At 44.3% G+C, this 19,138-nt stretch overlaps 1 protein-coding gene across 12 annotated transcripts in view; it reads right to left on the minus strand.

The window, feature by feature from the left end:
- The window catches only part of OPCML (opioid binding protein/cell adhesion molecule like), a 1,092,873-nt gene that overhangs the window by 22,805 nt on the left and 1,050,930 nt on the right, over positions 1-19,138 (minus strand). For 8 of the 12 annotated variants that reach the window (XM_082683303.1, XM_082683293.1, XM_082683295.1 and 5 more), the window contains one exon: positions 339-476. In XM_082683303.1, the coding sequence (XP_082539429.1) occupies positions 339-476 (138 nt within the window). The remainder of the gene's footprint in view (positions 1-338; positions 477-19,138) is intronic. The other 4 variants (XM_082683304.1, XM_082683302.1, XM_082683300.1 and 1 more) reach the window with 1 other exon arrangement.

A 19,138-nucleotide genomic window follows, 5' to 3' on the forward strand; every position in this document is an offset into this window, starting at 1 on the left:
TTCTTGTGCCACCCCACCTTCCTAGTTAAATAACCACTTATTTTAGGAAAAGAGTTTCCTGCTCAAGGTTATTGCATTTACACCAGCATCTTCTTAAGCCTTGAAACCAATTCAAAGTTAGCAATTCTCCCCATTAGCTAAAAGCTCTGATCGGTACAGGTAGACTGCAGGGGCAAAATGGCAATGGGGACAGTCCTGGTGCAAAGCAATCTGAGACAATATTTTCCTGTTGGAAACAATTTGGGACGATCAGAAAATGACGTTGCTATGAACAGCTTGCTCCCTCCGTCCCTATATTCTCTTTCCCCCTGAAACTTCCTGACGATGGGTCAACTCACAGTTTACAGTGATTTTTACTTTCCGCACATCAGGTGCGGCGACATCATTCAGGGCACTGCATTCATACTCCCCAGACTGGTCACGTTTGATGTCAGAGATTTCCAGGTATTCATCCTCACTCACAAAGCCCTGGCCTTCTGGAAGAAAGAAAGAAAGAAAGAAAGAGAAAGAAATAATCAAGAAGCTGTGAAACCAGGGACAGAACTATAGTCACATCATAAGCATGTACAGGAAAGAAGACCAAAAGCTGTAAAAATGAGGTTTGAACATTGAGTCAAAGATTATAAGGTACCATGTTGACCAAATAGTATAGCATTTGGGGAAAGAAATTCTTTGCTTGAGTCTTGGGTCACTGTGTTTTTGTCTAACTCACTTTAACTTTTCAGATCATTTGAAAAAAAAAACAGATTTTCATTATTTTTCTGATATGACTATGATGAGGATTAACTACTAGAAGACATGAAGTACCTAGCACATTACTAAACTTCATTGTTTTAAAGAGAATTGTCATGATCAACAATACAATAAAAAATGTAGGAATAACTTGAGTATGTTAGCATGAGCATCTTAATTTTTCATTATGTAGAAATCCCTTCATGGGACACCTGGGTGGCTCAGTCCATTAAAAAATCTGGCTCTTGATCTTGGCTCAGGTCATGATCTCAGGGTCATGAGATTGAGCCCCTAGTTGGACTCCATGCCGAGCGTGGGGTCTGCTTGAGATTCTCTCTCCCTCTCCCTCTGCCCCCCACCTCACTGTCTCAAAAAAAAAAAAAAAATTCCTTTGGATACAGAACACAAACAACTAACTACTGGTAGAACAAATAAGTGACCATTTAATAGTTTAATACAGATAGATGCAAAGCAGTTGATTCGGTTTCAAACTGTCCTAGAGAAGATGAACTGGAGAAAAAATGAATATGGAAGCATTTTGTAACTGCTCTGCATTAGGTGCTCAATAAATGATAGACAGCATAAGATAAACGTCATAGCCCCATATGATGGACCTGTGGTCACCAGAACAGCCTTGTGGATTTAATACCCAACTTTGAGAGACATTCTGGAGGTTTTATTCCTAGGCACCTGTGAAGCTTGGAATTCATGATCAAAATATTGTAGGGTTGCAAAATATGTGTTGTTTACAACCCTCATGATGTGTCTTACAACAATCTGGCTCCTCTGTCTTATCCCTTACCGCTCTCCCTGTGGTTCAGTGCAAAGAGAACAGACCGTCTGTCTTGAACCCCAGATGTTTTCACTTTTGTCAAAGCACCAGACTCCTGTGAAAACCCAGCCAACACAAAGGCCAGGGATGAAGTAGAGCCATTTGGATTTCTTGTAGGCCTGCTGCCTTTTTTTTTTTTTTTTTTTTTTGTATTCCAGGCATTCGAGTGAAAATAGTTTTCAGGAGAATAAAAACACATTATAACTTCCCTCACACCCCCCTATAAACATATTCCTATCCAATGGGTGTTCCATCAACTAAGTCTAAGTCCACCATGGATGAGGAACAGCAGGAAACTGAGGTGTAGGATGATGGGAAAGGGGTAGGGAGTCAGGTGCTTTAACATCCCGACTTTGCTCTAAGTTTCACCTCTTAGGAGTTTCCACCCATCCTGCCCATTTCCTCAGACCACTTGCTTTTCAGCTCCCCACCCCAAGTCCTAACTACTCACGTTCTGCCATCAGTTACCAAGTACATCCCAAGCAGGTGTGGGTCCCCTGGCAAAATATTTTTCACACAGCCCCTCTCTATATAAACATTCAGATTCATCCAACATAAGCACTATCCTGGTAGCCCAATCTCATTCAATTACATGAAAGAAATCTGGCACTGTCAGGAGGAGCAATCCTTTGCCAACCTCCTAGAACCTGGACCTGTGGACTGTGTCCCCAAACAAGCCCACAGGTGTGAGTTTGGGGATCTTAGGGAATCTGGTTGAATACATGTAAAGAATGGCCAAGAGTAGAAGTTGGAAACGCACCCTGAAGAGGAGAAACGGGGCTCAGGACAGGACACACACTCCCAGTTTAGAATCTGAGTGTCTCTCCTTAATAATATTGCTGGTGTTGGCTGCTCCTAGGCACCAGAGGAGGACTTAGAAAATGTCAAGGAAGACACTCTAGAGCATGGCGCCCACTGGGGTTGGGGTAGGGCCCTATTCACTGGGATCTCAAGGCAGTGGTGCTGGTCATAAGCCTGCCACCACAGCAGACACTTAATCATTCAGGCTAGTTCATATCTTAGTTCCTCAAGATTTGTTAGAGGGGTAGAAACATCTTCTCATTCTTTTTTCCTTACTTCTCTCAGATTTAACAGAATCTCATAATTGAAGAAGGTTTGGGGATCACTTATTTCAGGAAGTCTATGAGGATAAAAATTGCCTCACTTGTTGAAATGATGTTGGTTAGCCAATCTAAGTATATAGCAATGAAATCAAACACACCAAAACAACTTCCCAAATTCACTTCGCCTTTTCTGCAATGAACAAGTATGGAAGAATCAAAAGGGTGCCTCCTTACTACTAAGATGCCATGATTTGTTCAAAATGTGCTACAGTGCATTTGCCACAAGTAATTAAACCCCACTGCATCTGACCAAACAAAAGAGCCACCTGCACCAGGCCTGGCGGGAGCCTCAGGCAGGGTCACTGAGCCCGTTTCCGTGCAGAGAATAAGATAGAACCATACCATGCTACATAGTAACACTGGGCACACGTCTTAAAGATCCTGATAAGGCAGGTTTATAGATGCTATTCTCTTTGGAAGTGCTGGCTTGTGCAAAGGGACAGGATCACCTTAAAGAAGATGGAAGCCAGTGTGCTGGGACCCTAAGGTAGAAGGAGGGCAGATCCTGGGTCCTTCATGGAGGACTTACTGGATGATACAACCACCGTCTTGAAAGTGGGAATGTATTTTTCCTATTTGTAATGTTGTTTTTATGGGACACTTATATGACAGCAAAAAAGGGAGGAAGGAAGAGAAGGTTTCGTGTAAAATGGGGATCGTTACAATAATACTACCTCATTAAGTGAGAAAATAAATTTTGTCAAGTCTGTACTATAAAGTAAATGCTTTCCAGATTTTAATTTGCATATATATCCCTCTGGAATCTAAAAAATACATAGGTTCTGACTCAGTAGGTCTAGAGTGGGGCTGGGATTCTGCATTTCTAACCAGTATCCAAGGATCTCCATGTTGCTGCTCTGGGACCCACGCACTGGGCCGCGAAGCTACAAGGCACCAAAACATGCTCTTCTCAGCTCACTCTTGTCACCCATTTGTAATGATGTGGGTCTGCGAAGTGGCCGCTTGGTCAACAAAGCTTACTGAGCACCTCTCACGCTGAGATCCTTGTGGTGCCTGCATCTCAAGAGATACCCTCTTCGGAGTATAGCACTCAGTCAAGTGCACTGAGGTCAAGGATCTGGACCCCTGAAGATACCTGAGTGTTTACAGTCTTACTAGGAAGTGTGCATGCTCTCAGTTTTCTTTGCTAAGAAATGGGAAGAGGACATTGAAGCCACTCCCCATCTTAGGCCCACTGGAAGTGATGGAGATGTCATTTTTGTTACTGCTTTGAATACTAGGTAAACAAACTGAAGTTGCTAAATGCCTACAGACCTAAGAAACTGCAGGGTCGAGCGCTTTCCCTGACCTCTTCTGTTCCAGTCGCAGTGTCAAATTCTGACTCCATCCTGTAGCAAAAGGGGCAGAAGGCAACAAACGTTTTAATCCTCTTGTGTTTGCCAGGAAGAAAAACTGCTGATGTGGAGGGAGAAGAAAGAAGACAGGCAGGAAGAAACTTGAGGGAAGAACAGGAGAGGAAGGAGGAGGAGAAAGAAGAGGATACTGGTACGAGGAAGGAAAGAAAGATGGGGGGGGGGGGAGTGCCAACAAGATGGCTTGGGTGTCACTGGAAAGACTCTGAAGACACATTTAAAAGGGATTAAAGGAAAAACAGGCTAAAAGACTACAATATTTTCTCTGACGAAATGTATGAAAACAGGAGTCCCGAATCGGCTTCACAGTTTTGCTCTGTGGTGAGATGTCCCTTAATAAGCCAATAACCCAAAGCCTGCCCTATGCATTCAGACATCCTCATATAACGTGATTGGAAGCAAAAGGAAGTGAATTCTGAATCATCGGCAGAAATATATTTTTAGAAAGGGGTTATTTCTTCCCACAGACAAGTACTTGTGAGAAGGTAAGTTCAATTCACTGTATCAGTGAGATTAAGATCTGCAAGAATACAAATGGGGCCATTTATCAGGGGATGAAGGAAGTCCCTAGGCCAGGACCCCTCAGATGCAGGACGCGTGAGTGAGCCCCATGGTTCTGCGTGCACAGGGGGGCTTCTTCTGCGGGGAGGCAGATTCTGACCCAGCCACAGACTGTAAAGAGCAAGCCATGGCCACAAGCAGGGCCTGCCATCTTAGAAACGAAGGAACAGACTGAGAAACTGCTTCAGGAAAGGACCTCTGGTATGACCTGCTGTCCCCGACATCACCTGCAGTCATTTTACTCACATGTACCATGAGAGAAGCGCTGGGTTAGATGCTGGGTGTTGGGTGGAGACAATGTAGAAGACAAGGCCCTTGACCTTGGGTAGTCTACAATCTCGTGAGCCTAGAACTCGGCAGTGTATATTTTTCTATCCCTAGACTCATTTTTTCAGTTCCTAATTGTTTTTACATCCCTCTAGTAAATATGGTGGGCCAGAAAGATTTATTAGAGCTGGAAGCAACTTAAGCATTCAGGGATAAAGAGACCAAATAGGAAAACTGGACGAAAATCTGGATGCATCCTGACCTGGTTCTTCTTCTTTCTGTCCCCCTTCCCATGCTGTCCTTCTCAGCCATCACTTTTATGCTTGATTTTTTTTTTTTTTCCTCACACAGGCCCTTAGAATTTTACAGTTCTAAGCACCAAAGGGCTCAAAGATTTTAGTTTTCTATGTTTTTTTTTTTTTTTTGGATTATTGTCCCTGATGGAATATCTTCACCTATTCTGCATAAATATCCCCAGGGATGATTTCAGAGGGAGGCCCATTCCTTTGTTAGATTATTTGCATCATCCAAAAAAAAGTCATCCTCATATGACGCCAGAGCAGAGCCTGCCTGGCATCTCCCTTTGAAATGATTAAAAGTAGCCTTCCGGGTGTCCCAGCCTCACTGTCCCTCCTCATATGCCATGGAAAGCTGCCACTCTATCCAGGGAAGGTTAAGTGTCAGCACCTGTCACAGCTTTTTCCGTGAGGCCTGTCAGGAGGTAGCTCACAGTGGCACATGCCTGGGGGCAGGTGCCTTGAAGGAAATGAACATGAGGAAGATGAGAGTAGGGAAGAGGGGTAAGAATTTAAGAACTCATCCACACAGAGCAAATGGTTTTCTGAAGACACGGCCAGTAGAAAGAGAAGTCCAGTGGGCAAGAAAGGAAGAGAAAGCCATTGGGAGTGGAAAGCGCATAAGCACCCCATAGTCCATCTGGCTCACACAGAAGGATTTCTAGAAAAGCAAGAACAGACATTTCTCTGCTCCTCAGCAAGAGGGGTTATTACAGATGTTCCATAATAACACTGGACTTGGAAATTGGGAATCCATTGTCCAGATGATCATATGAATGCTTCTAACCCTTTTGATCCACCTTGGACCATAGCTTCTTGCCTATTCACTAACACTAAGTATTCATTCAAGCTATCAAGGAACTGAGATTTTACCCCTGTAAGAAATGCTTAGTACCATTCTTCAAAAAAGGTGTGGGTTGGCTGTCATATTGACCATATGCTAGAAATCCTGCCCAGAGGTCTGGAGCAAGGTAAGTCCAAGGAAAGGAACTGTCTGGAGTAGTCCCCTCCCAGTGGCTTCTGTGCCCTTGCCATGTGTAGGGCAAGGTAGATGTCAGAAGTGCTTGAGGGGTTGTGTTCTGAAAGCTTGTCACTCATCCATCTCTCTTGAGGATTCTGGCCAGTAGAACATAATCATATCAAGTGAGCTACAAACAGATCAAAATACGAGCTTTACTGCTAACAGGCTGACCCACAATCTGGGCTTGGCATCCAAAGATGACACAGGTTCTTGCTTTTCTCCCTGTGAACTAAGGACATCAGACTTGCTCAGTAGGAGTACTTGTCTTGGGTATTCACCTACAGGACAAATGTTGGACCTGGGAATAAAGGCTATATTGGAATAGAGAGTCCAGGGTTTATGGAGAACACTTTGACCCAAGCAGAGATAGATCAGGAAGGTGATGGAGAATCAGGAGTGCCATCTCACTTCTAGGTGGTCTTATTCTGGCATGACAAGGTCCCGTGGATGCTTAACAAATCACCTTATCAATGACATTACTCACCATCCATGAAGGAGACAAAGAGTAACTGAGGTGGAAGAAGGGACTATTACTCCCAGAGATTATAGGAGATGCTGCCTTCTGGAAACCTATAGGCTAAGGAGTGGGTTTCTCCCTCCTTCCCAGAGATCTCATGATATCATTCTCAATCACAAACCTCCTGACACAAGAGCTTCCTTCTCCTGAAGGACAGAAACATTAGAAACATGCTTGAGTAGGAACAAGGATAAAGTCTCAGAATTTGGGACAATATGGCTCATGTGACCTTGGTTTTGTACTGTTTTCACTTGCTTCCTATATGGTAGCCATACCATTGTCTAAACTGCAAGTAGACTGAGAAGGGATTACAGCTTCAACTTCCTTGAACCCTGTGTTTATCTCATGTAGGATGAACATACAGCATCTCTTCATTCTATGTGCGATGGGCAAGGGTTTGGAAACTGAATTCCCTCTAAATTCCCCCTCTCTGCATAATCTTCTCTCTCTCTCTGCCAGGCCCATCTCTACCCTCTCTATCCTCCCTAACCCCGTGACTCTCCTTAGAATGCTGTTGGGAAAAAGCAATTGTGGGCTCCCCCTCCTTAATTAAACCAGGGCATGTGGACAGCAGTACATTCCATCCTTGCTTGCTCCCAACTCCCAGATACATCCCTTTGCTGCTGGAGTTAATGAAAAGTGTGATAAACCTACTGTTTCATTTTCCCTTAATTAATACAAGCAATTGAATTGTGCTAAAGTCATTTTGGTTTGGAGACTGAGCCTCTGGGTCAATGTCTCACTTGCTGGCGGTGACAAAAACTCTTTGTCTTGGGCTTAGATAACCTTTCTCAGGCTATGGCCACCAGGACCTTGCCCAAGGGAGGGGTGGCTTGCTCCTGTCCAGGGCTGCCTTGCTGGCTACCTTCCCTGAGGTAGACAGCAAGTTGGCTAATGACAAGATCAATATGTGACTGTGAAAGTCAGGTGAGCTTCTAGTGGGGGAAAGAGTACATTAATAATGCTCCTGGGAAATGGGGCTCAAAGGAATTGCCTGGAAGTGGTGAATTTCCTAAGTCTGTGTCATTTTCTGATGGGACAGCTGGGATGACACAATAAGAGAAGGGCTCAAATGACTCTTCAGTGGGACTAAACAGAAAGATCAATTCTGGTACAGGGGCTCTCTTTATCGGAGGTGGAAAGCCAGAGGCAGGGGATTTGAAGGGGTTTTCCTGGTAAGTGGGGTCAGGAGAATGCAAAATTAAGAAGCCTCTGTACAACGAGGTTGAGGAGAGAGAGCCCAGAGATCTTGTCTGAGGTGACACATGATATCATTCAAGGAGCACTTTAAAAACAGACTCTTGAGCCCATGCTTACAGACTGATTGAACTAGCCCATCACTGCCATCCTCTAAACACTGTCCAGGGCACTCAAATGTATAACCAGAAATGACACCCCCAGTTAATACATGGAGAACTCCCCTGGCCTTTACTTGCCAAGTGCCAGCTAGTTCTACTTATTGACTCCCAGGCATCCTCTGACGTGAAGACATTCAGAACCTACCAGTCGATAAAGCTCTGCACATCTCATAGTGTGCTCAGGCCTTCTGCTGACAATCCACTGCCTCTTATGAGAGACAGTTGGGATGTCAGCAGGTGAGTCAGGGAGAGCGGGGCCTTGCAAGGTAATGGCAGCCAGGCCTTCATCAACCCACAGTGGATGGGGATGCCCAGATCCACAGATGAAGAGAATCAGGACAAGAGTCAGTCTTTCCGAAGTGAAGACATGTAGTTAGTTTGGTCTTTGTGTTCTCTTTTCTGAGATGAATTCATTAGCTATAAGAAAAATCAGGACATGAGAGTTTTATAATCTAGATGACCCTGTTGACTCAGAGGGAGTAGTCCTGAGTGGTATGGAAAGAGCCAGGGTACTGGCACACATGTGGCACATTCCCTTTCAGTAGGAGTTCCAAGTGCATGCTGGATAAAGAAGAGCAGAGATGAACACACACACACACACACACACACACACACACACACAGAAAGAGAGAGAGAGAGAGAGAGCTTGAGGGCACAGAATTCAGAAAACCAGAATTTCTCATATAGACAGACAAATGGCTGGAGGCAGAAACTTAAATCCATTTGGAGAACAGAATAGCTGACATGGTTAAAAAAGTAGCTAACATATTCTATAAAGTATCCAAATATGAACAGAATTAAACATCTCTGACCAAAAAGACACAGAGGTTGAAGAAAACAATATCAGGACTTACAGAAAGCTTAGCTGAAATAGCTGAGTTATTGATGAAATGTTAAGGATATTTGGAAAGTTTTTCTTTATTACAGGATTTTTTTCTTCACTACAACTATTTGCACTCTGAGCCAACAAGGTTATTTCATAACAAAACAACTAAAAAGTGAAGGAATTCTGTACTTTAGTTGAAATAAAATACTGTTTTAAAAAATAATCGACACTTTTTAAAAAACGAAATTAAGCCACTGAATGAGATACTACTTCCTCCGTGCATGTATTTCTTGTATATGTCTTAAGAAAGTTTGATTTGACCTTGCTTGCATTAGCCTAAGCAGAAATGACCGGTTACCTATGCCCAGTTTCTCAAAGAAAATAATATTGTGGAGGCACAGACATGTCCCATGCCACCACATGGTCATTAAGTATCCAACACCAGAGGGGGCTTGAAAACTTGGCATCTTGAGCTCACAGCAAGTCTTTTTGTCAGAATCTGTTGGGGACCAAGTGGTGTCCCAATTCTTCAAATTATTTCTAATAACAGAGCTACATCAGACCAAAGGCTGTACCCCTTACGTGCTTTGGGAGGAATTAAAACTTTCCTTCCCTAGGTTTCCTTCCCTAGCTTGTCTTCCCTAGGGATTAGTGTCTTCTACAGCAACACTAAGGAAGCCTGTGTTATTTTTCAAGTAGGGTGACCTACTATTAAGTCCATCCAGTACACTCTCAGCGGACACCTATTTTCCAACACTCATTAGTTAATGGTCACTTCCACTCTCAACAGTGTGCTTCTCTGGATGACAATCTCTGTGGCCACTGTACTTCAAGCTTATGGAAACGCTGGCCATCAGGATCTGCCCAGGCTGCTGCTGGTACCTTATAAGCCTATGGGTCTTTTCTAATACTCACACTTTTAAATTCAATGAGAGACAGTGGTCTGGTCCCCAAGGAGATTGTGGATTTTCAGATGTAGAACTCTGCTGGATGAGGGTCCAGAATGACTGTGTGCTCTCTTCCTCAGAGCTTAAGAAACATGAGCTAACTACTTTTCTGTGGGGTTACAGGCTAGAGCAGCTGCTTGGAACATAGGTCCAACTAGAGTGAGGGCATGAGCACTGCAGCCTGCAGGATGGAAACCAGCTGGAGTTCAACAGATGCTGGCTCAAAGTCCTGGCAGTTCAGATACAAGACCAGATCTGGCCTTCTGAAACGGTTAGGATGGCCCACAGCACTCACAGAATCAGCCGCAGGGCCTCTTCAGGCTACTGGGGAGATGCTCTTTTGAGGAAGAACAGCCCTGTGTCTGCGGATGAATCCTTGATGCAGCCTGACCTTTCCTGTGTTCTCTCTCCCTTCCTCTTCTCTTAATCTCTACATTTTAGCCTCTCCCCAGATGAACTGCCAATAGCACAACCGCATAACAATGGTGCTAATTATCAACGTTCATTAATATTTTTAAAATCCTTGTATTTGCTTCCAGGCAAAATACCCACTAAGCCAAGCAGCGTACTTGGCATGCAGGCTGCAACTGAGACATTCTGCACACTTCATGGAGCTGGAGGGCCTGAGCTCTGAAGCATCACAGGGAGATAACTAGGCTCACGCACTCAGCTATAGCAGCCATTGAAAGGAAGAATTAGGAGCTGTGCACTCAATGGGACAATGTCTCTGCCCTTGGGGCCAAGAGCCCTTGATGTGATGTTGGGTCCCTTTGGAAACTTTCCAGTGAAGGGCCCTCTGTATCTGCACCTTGTGCTATTCTGGGCAAGTCTGCCTGCTTCTTATCATCCAACTTGCACACTTATTAAGCTGATCTCTCACGAAAGACAACTATCTTCCTAGACTCCTTTCTTAGCCTCATCCCCATAGAAGTCACAATACCTATGGTCTTTATAACTCTGCCAAGAGCAGGAGTAATTGGAGAAAAAGTACTGAACTGGAGACCAGAAGACCTGGATCTAATCCTAGGTTTGCCGCTAATATGCTATATGACTTTGCGTAAATGTTTTTAACACCCCAAGTCTTTGTTATTACTTTTCCTATTAAATAAAAACATGTACTGGATGATTTATAAAGTCATTTCTAGTCTTTAGTAACTTAGCAATACAGTCCATGACCAGGAATCCTACTAATTCCTTATGTTCTGGAAATATGACAACTGTGATGCTGATGGGCAGAGTTCCTACCCAGAAGCTCAGGGTCACTGACCTATATGGAAACATAAAAGATTTCCTGCAGTCAAGCCTGCACACTGCAGAATTGACCTAGGCCACCCTACCTTTTTCTGGGGTCTTGACAATGCAGGCACAAGAATAAAGACACCACAGCAATTTCAAGGTGGCTCTCATCTGTCATTGTGCTGTCGCTGCACAGTGACGGAGAGGAAAGAGGTTTTGACAATTATGAAGGACTGTGTGTGTCTGAGGGTAATGTCTTGTATTAATGGGGGAAATTAATTCTTTCCGTTCCCTTCTAAGAATCCTATTCATGCAGATTTTGACAAGTAGCTGTTCTTGTTTCCCTCGTCTCAGGTAGGTTGGAGTAATGTCTTATAGGTATCACTAATCATCCACTTATCTGATTTGAGACCCATCTTCATGGGTCTCAGGGTACACTCCAAATGCACGAAAATGATGCTTCTTTCTGCTTCCTGTCCTCCCCTGCCTTTGCTAAAAATATCTCTTCTTAGTTATGTGGCTCACCTCACTAATCCTTCCCAACCAGCAGACAGACACTGAAAGACAAAGGAAAGGGGACCTTGGCAGTAATAAAGGCTCAACACTCAGAACCACAGCCCAAATCTCTCCCACACCCCCACTATCAGAAATGACCTATGGCTATGCCAGAACAGAACCAACAAAATCTGAGAGGCCCTGTGACAGTTAGTGTTATGTGTCAACTTGACTGAGCAAATGGATGCCCAGGTAGCTGGTAAATACGATGCTGGGGTGTGTCTGTGAAGTGTCTCAAGGAGAGATGAGCATTTGCTTCGGTAGACTGAGTAGAACAGATTGTGCACACGATTGTGGGTAGGCATTATTCAGTCCACTGAGGGAACAAAAAGATGGAGGAAGGGTAAATTCTCTCTGCTTTTCTTGAGCTAGGATGTCTGTCTTTTCCTGCCCTTGGACACCAGATCGCCAGGTTCTCCTGGTCCTTATACCAATAGGCCTCCCCACCTTCTCCATTTATAAAGCCCTTGGCCTCAGGGCTGGGAGTTACCCCATCTGCTCACCTGATTGTAGGACCTTGAGACTCTGACTGAATTATGCCACCAGCTTTCCTGATTGTGCAGCTTGAAGATGGCAGATCAGGGGAATTCCTGCTTCCACAACCACTCAAACCGATTCTTGTAATGAATCTTGTCTTATCTGTCTCTCCCTATATCCTCTTGGTTCTGCTTCTCTGGAGAACCCTCATGAACATAGGCCTAATGGACACATAGGAGTCTTTACTCTGCCACCAATTCCCCAAGAATTCTGGACAATCCACTTTACTTCATGCAGCCTCGGTTTCCTTACCTGCAAAATGAGGGCACTGAGCCACTTTGTTTCTTAGCTCCTTAACCACTGCTCTTCTCTCCACTTAATTCATGCCAGTCCTTCTAGCACAGTACATAGGGATGCTGCGATCTTATCATGAGTCTCTGGACAGCATCCAGTATTTGATCAAGGCCCAGTGTCCCTGGGTAGGGAAGTTTAGATGTGTGAATCCTGTTTCTACCCTTGAAACCTGAGGCTGGCTCTGGTTCTGGAATATGCCACAGCTAAGCACATTGCAAAAGATGTGAAAGCTCGAGGCTTGTCAGGCTCTGAAATCCCCTTGCTAGATCTCTGCTGTGTCCCTCTTCCTCCCTGCCTTTGCTGGGTTTCCTTATGCTTAGTGGTCATATACGCCCCGGCAGGCCTCTGTCAAAATTAACACATCTGACCCGGAAAGGGAGAAAACTGCTGAAAATTCATGGGTTTTTTTCCCATTGGCTAAGATGAGTTTGTCCCTTTTGTTTTTGTGACTTGAGGAAGCATGGAGCCTCTGCCTTCTTGGCAGACAATGTCAGTCTGGGGGAGAAAAGCAAGGAGGATTGTAAGGGCAACTAAGTTCCAACAAGACCGGCTTGGATTGAAGGATCCTGGACAAAAATGGGGACTTTAGAAGGGGCTGGTGCCTGGAGCCTAGTAGCTGTGGATTTCTAGGAGCTTTTGAAGGGACCAAGTCCAGATGCACAGTGTCAGACACCTTCAGACCAACCCTGAACTTGTTCCACTTACATGCATCTCCAGAGGGTTTGGTTTTGTTTTGTTTTTCAATTATAGAACATTGTACCCTGATGCTAAGTCATGAAATTAATGTAAGTAACACTGTGGTATTTATTCACTGCTGCATATGATTCACATATGAATGCACAGATACACGTATGGTATGTATGTGTAACAGTAGAGAAACATTCAATAAAGAAAGTAAAATACAGAGCCATTGCCATTCTGACACTGATTCTGATGTGTGGGTTTCATCCCCCACACTGAGCAATTAACACCAGCTGGGTGTCCTTCAGTTCTGACACTATCTACCTGTAGGTAACATCAGATCCCACCAGGGAAGAGCTCAGTCCCACAAGATGGCCCTGATCCCCCACTTCAGATGCCAACTGCAATCCAGGTTGCCCTTTGTGCTTCTGACACACTGGCTGTTGATCGGAGGTTTCTGTGACCCCTGCTTGGGTTTGACTGATCTGCTAGAGTGGCTCACAAAACTCAGAGAGATATTTTACTTACTAGATGATTGGTTTATTATAAAAGGATATAACTCACAAATAACCAGATGGAAGAGATGCATAGGGTAGGAAATGGGGAAAGGGGCACAAGATCCATGCCCTTGGAGTGAGCTCTCCCTTCTCCCTGATTCTGGGTGTTCACCGACCCAGAAGCTCTCTGAACTCTGCCCTTTTGGGTTTTCTAGAGGCTTGATTACATGAATGAGCAAATTGCTGGCCATTGGCAATTGAACTCAATCTCCAGTCCCTGTCCCCTTCCTGAGGTGGTGGTGGTGGGGGAGGGGAGACATTCCAACCTTCTAATCACATGATTGGCTACCCTGGCAACCAACCTCCATCCTTAGGTGCTTTCCAAAAGTTTCATCATTAACATAACAGAATGTGCATTTCTTGTCATCACAGGAAGCTCCAAGGGTTTTCGAAACTCTGTGTCAGGAACTGGACAAAGACCAGATATGTATTTCTATTATAAATCATAAAATCACATCCATTAATTTTGAGCTTTCCTCATCATTTAGGAAATAGCACTATTCTAGATCACGAGCAATCTCTAGTTATCTGTGCACATTTGAGTCTGTCACTTACTTACCCACCCAGGCCTCCTGCTTCTAAATTATTTCTAAAAGTTTTAGGTCTAACATTTGATCATCAATAGCTGGTTGAAAAAAAGTTCTCCTTCCAACTCTTGATTCCAAATGTGCATGTGTGTGTGTGTGAGTGTATGTAAAGAAAAACGGAGCAAAATAATGAATAAATCTCACCTATAATCTCAGGAGAAGAGACAAAGATATAAGAAAGCCCAATGAGCCTTGAGCCTGGCAAATCAGAAGGCAATTCATCTTGAGAAGAAAACAAGTGGTATTTACATTATTAAATCACAATTACAAAGTCAATCAACTGCAGAAAAGAAGAGACCATTTCCATCAATTATTACTGAACTGAACATAATTTTTCAATCACCAACAGATTGTAAATGGGGGCTACAGCTCATCCAGGAACTCTTCTATCATAGGAGTTATTAATCAGGTATTAACTTTGGCGAATTAGCAAGGGCACCGATGAGATGGTGGGGAAGCAGGATACAGAGAAGACAGGAGGAAGCAGCCAGGTTAATTCCTGAGATGGAGGCACAGAGCACTTGAGAAGGAGACCCGCAGACAGCCCCCAGATATAGCCAGTGATCCTGCTGTGTTAAAGAAAACACTTGGCTCCTGTGTTTTCATTCCAGAGAGTCAACACATGAGCAGGTAAAAATAAGTAAGTCATGCACAAATTATTGGCTGCTTAGTTCTCGTGCAGGAGAGCTGTAAGGACTACAGTATGCATGGGGCCTGACCACAAGGAAGCTCTGGGTTTGGGTTGCAAGGCTGACTGCTGACTCCCCACCAATATCGCAAATATCTGGGTGCTTCAGTACTGGTGCAAGGCATAAACTGCCTGTCTCATTAGAAGTTCATGCACCTTTGTGGAGGACGAAAAAGCACATACAAAAGACTTTCCTGTGTACTTCTTTTAATATACTGGGCTTATAATATGAGTCTCTAGTGGCTTACTAGGTTCTCTGGTCCTCTGTTTTTTATCTTCCTCTATCTCACCACTTTTTAAAACTCTGGCCTCACTGGATTTCTAAACCATCATGAATAATCTCTAATTCCCCCAAGCCTCCAAACTGGGAGTTCAATCCCCCACTTTGTAGCATGGCAGGCTGGTCTGCTGAGAAACTCATGTGTGTTTTATTCTCCGAGTTGTCGAAGCCTAGAAAAAAATGAAAAGGGTTCTCTCTTCCCCATTCCCAAAAGGTACAAGGCTTTGTGAGTTCTCCATTCCAAGCTTCTGACGTCAGGATTGTTAATGACTTTTGTGTCACAGGGTCTAAAGCAGTTGCTAGGCACCCAGAAGATGATTACCTTCCAGGATTTTGTTTAAAATAAACAGGAAAACAAAAAGTCCTGGCTCAGGAATATGGGATAGGCCAGCCGGCTTGGGGGGAGGGGATGACTAGCCAGGTGGTAAGGTTTGTAGAGGTGTCTCCACCAGAGCAAATCACCTGTTCGTTCCCCACGCAGATGATGGGTCCAGAAGCAGAAGTCTCCTTGTCCCAGCTCTTTGTCTCCCTCCCTCTCTCCCTTCTTCCTTTATTCAAGGAATGAATTGTCCCTGAGGAACTCCCGCCACTGAGGACTGAAAACTAGACATTGTTTCCTCAGCATTCTGGATAATCGAGGGAGGAAAGACAGTCTCCCCAAACATCACTTAGGCCCCATCAGGGGCTCAGGAGATTAACTATAAATGTACCAATGATTCTTATAACTGACTTTTGTGGAAGAGAAATCACACGTGCTATTCTCCTTACATTTCCCCCCCAGTAACTCTGACTTATCCTTGGGTCTCAACTTAGATTTGACTCTTTCAAAGATGCCTGCTGCACTAAGTATTTCCTTTTCAACCTTCTAGAAACACTTGTCAGCCTTCTTTGCCCTGCTTTCTTCTCGGAGTGCCTGATTTCTATGGGCTACACCAACTGGCTCCTTTGCTTTTGGTTTCTGGTTGGGGTGACCACTAAGAAACCCAGCAGGTGATTCGAAGAAGGAAAGTGAGCTCAAATGTGAATTTTCCAGGATGGTCATCTCCCACGACAGAGTCACTTCATCGAAGATCACGGCTTCTCTCTAGGCAGCCCTCTCCACATAACTCCCCCCTTGAATCCAGGAATTGCCCAGCTTCCCCTATGGCCTGGCACAAGAACAATCCTGTGTTACAAGCTTTGGGTATGGGTGCCCTTTATATGCCCTTTCTATACCTTGTAAATAATTCTCTTATTAAATCTCCCTATAATTCTTTACAATTCAGTGTGTCATCAGTTTCCTCCTGGGGCCTTGACTGTTTGACCCTTAAAGTCTTGGATGTCCCTTCTCTGGGCTCCCATAGAACCTATACTTATCATTACATTTATCCCTGTAGTGCAGTAATGCTGAAGTTGGTGACTCTACACCACGGGGAACATTTTGCAATGTCCGGAGACCCTTTCGGTGGGTGAACTGAGGGTCAAGAAAGGGGTGTTACTGATATCTAGAGAGTAGAAGTCAGGTGAAAACTAAAGACCCCACAAAGAACAGGAGAGTCTCTGACAGCAGAGAATTTTCTGTACCTAAGTAGCAACAGTGCTGAGGTTGGGAACCCTGTAATGGAGTGTAAATGCAGGGTTAGTCATCCAAACCTCCCTCTAGAAGGAAGCTCAGTGAATGCAAGGACCATCCATCCGTGCCATGCAGTGACTTCCCTGGGACCTTGTGCCATTCCTGACCCCTGGTAGGACTTCACAAAGAGTGGCTGACAAATATTAGAAATCAATGAATGAATGCACTAAAGAAACCCCGTTTTTGTTTTCCATCCTCTAACTGGCCAATGCTAAAGGTAAGGTAGATGGACTCAGACCTACCTATAAACCTAGCAAGAAGTAACAGAACAGAGGCACGCGGTCTGAACCCCTCACTGGGAATTAGAGGAAATATCTGGCAATCTTTAGTTGTGGGAGGGTAGTGTCATCAGATGAATGGCACCTGAAGCAGGCTCTGACATGTTTGATTTCAGCAGACAGAGCTGGACTAAGATGTAAGTCAGGAAAGCAGCATGAGCAAGGGGAGGAGGTAGGACAATGCTGGAAAGCAAACCGTAACTTACTTTATCACTCTGACTGCTTTTCAGAGGACAATTACTGATGGCTCTTGGTTAGAGGATTCTGGCTCCAGGGGGAAAATGCTGTCCTGTTAAATGACCTCAGGGAAATTGTAGTCAGGAGCCAATAGATATTTTCATGTTTTGCTTTCTCACCAGACTTTCCCACTTTCATACGATTAACAAGAAAAGATGCCCACTGTGTACAAAGCACATGATGGGCGACATAGGTGGGATTTTGGGAGGAGTAGGAAGAGGATGAGGTGGATGATATTTGTAACATCAGGACTATGGGGCACCTGGGTGGCACAGTCATTTGAACAACCAAATCTCAGGTTCAGCTCAGGTTGTGGTGTCAGGGTCATGGGATCAAGCCCTGCCTTGGTCTCCAGGCTCAGTATGTAAAGTGCTTGGGAACCTCTCTCTCTCTTCCCCTTCCTCTAATGCTGTCTCGCTCTCTCTTAAATAAGTAAATCTTTTTTAAAAAAGTAAAATAAAACTCCGGGCTTGGCAAATACAAAATCAATCAACACCTTTCGAGTTGAACCCTCTTGCACACATTGTTTCATTCTGGTTTCATTTGTGTGGTCTCTAATTTTAGACTCCAAATGATGATAGGCTCGCTCTTCACTTCTGGTTCTAGCTTTACAGACCCAGCTTCTTTCAGACCATAACCTGCTCTTGGAAAACAAGGTCTGAGTAAATCAGCCTTTGTGTCTAAGAACTCGGAGAAGTTAGCAATAAGAGGAGTCATCGTAGAAGTTTGGCTGTGGAAGTCTGATTTGGAAGGGTGAGGACCAATGCTCAGTGAGCCAGAGGCCACCTTTCTGAGATCAGGCTTCAGTGGGCTAATATCTAAGCAGGAGCCACCAAGCACCTCATCATCTTGCCAGGCGGCCCCTCCACAGTGGGGAAGCTCTGCTGCCTTTTCCATGAGCTGTGCACAGTGACAGCCCCTCTGAGAGGTTCTGGGGTGAGAACAGAGTGCAGATATTAAGGAAGGAACCAGCACCCTGTGCCCTTGAGGGATGTGACGGCAGCAATCCCCCACTGGGTTGAAATGGGATTTGTGGTTTTGTACAACCAATTCTAGGAGGCCTGATGCAGAAAGGAGAGATGGACTGCTTTCACATCCAATCAAGCTGCTCTATGGGAAACAGGTTGAAGTAACTTGTGGGAAATCCACACCAGCACATAAATTGCTTCGTGACTACAAGGATGTATAATATCTGTACACAGCCAGTTTGCACAGCACCTGGCAACGATGTGATTTTCAGTCTAAAATGTCTATTTATTATTATTTTTTTTCCAGCAGGGCTTAATAATCATACCCTGACCCCAGACCAAATAAACATGTCAGGGGCAGTGCCAGGATAACATCTGATTCACCCTCTTCCTGGGATACATCTGTAATTTTATGAACAGAGTGTAACACGATTATAGTAGAATGTATCACATAAACTTGGATATATTGCAGGTCAAAACTGTCTCCTAATACCTAACAGGGACATTCTGTAACGGCCTGATCTAAATCCTAGGATCCTAATACCAACATTGAAAAGGAATTTCACTGAGTTTGTCCATCCCATTTCAACGTTATTGTGAACCCCTTAAATTCAGCACAGTACCACAATACTGCTTTATGTGGCAAATGATCACACACTCATGAGGCAGATGTCTTGGAAATACTGGGAAATGAGCACAGGGTGGCCACTGAACTCAGAGAACTTAGATGTTACAGCCGGAGGTCCACTGTCTCGGATACCTCATTGCCAAAGG

Source organism: Mustela nivalis (assembly GCF_964662115.1).
Source record: "Mustela nivalis genome assembly, chromosome: 9".
Classification (NCBI taxonomy): domain Eukaryota; kingdom Metazoa; phylum Chordata; class Mammalia; order Carnivora; family Mustelidae; genus Mustela; species Mustela nivalis.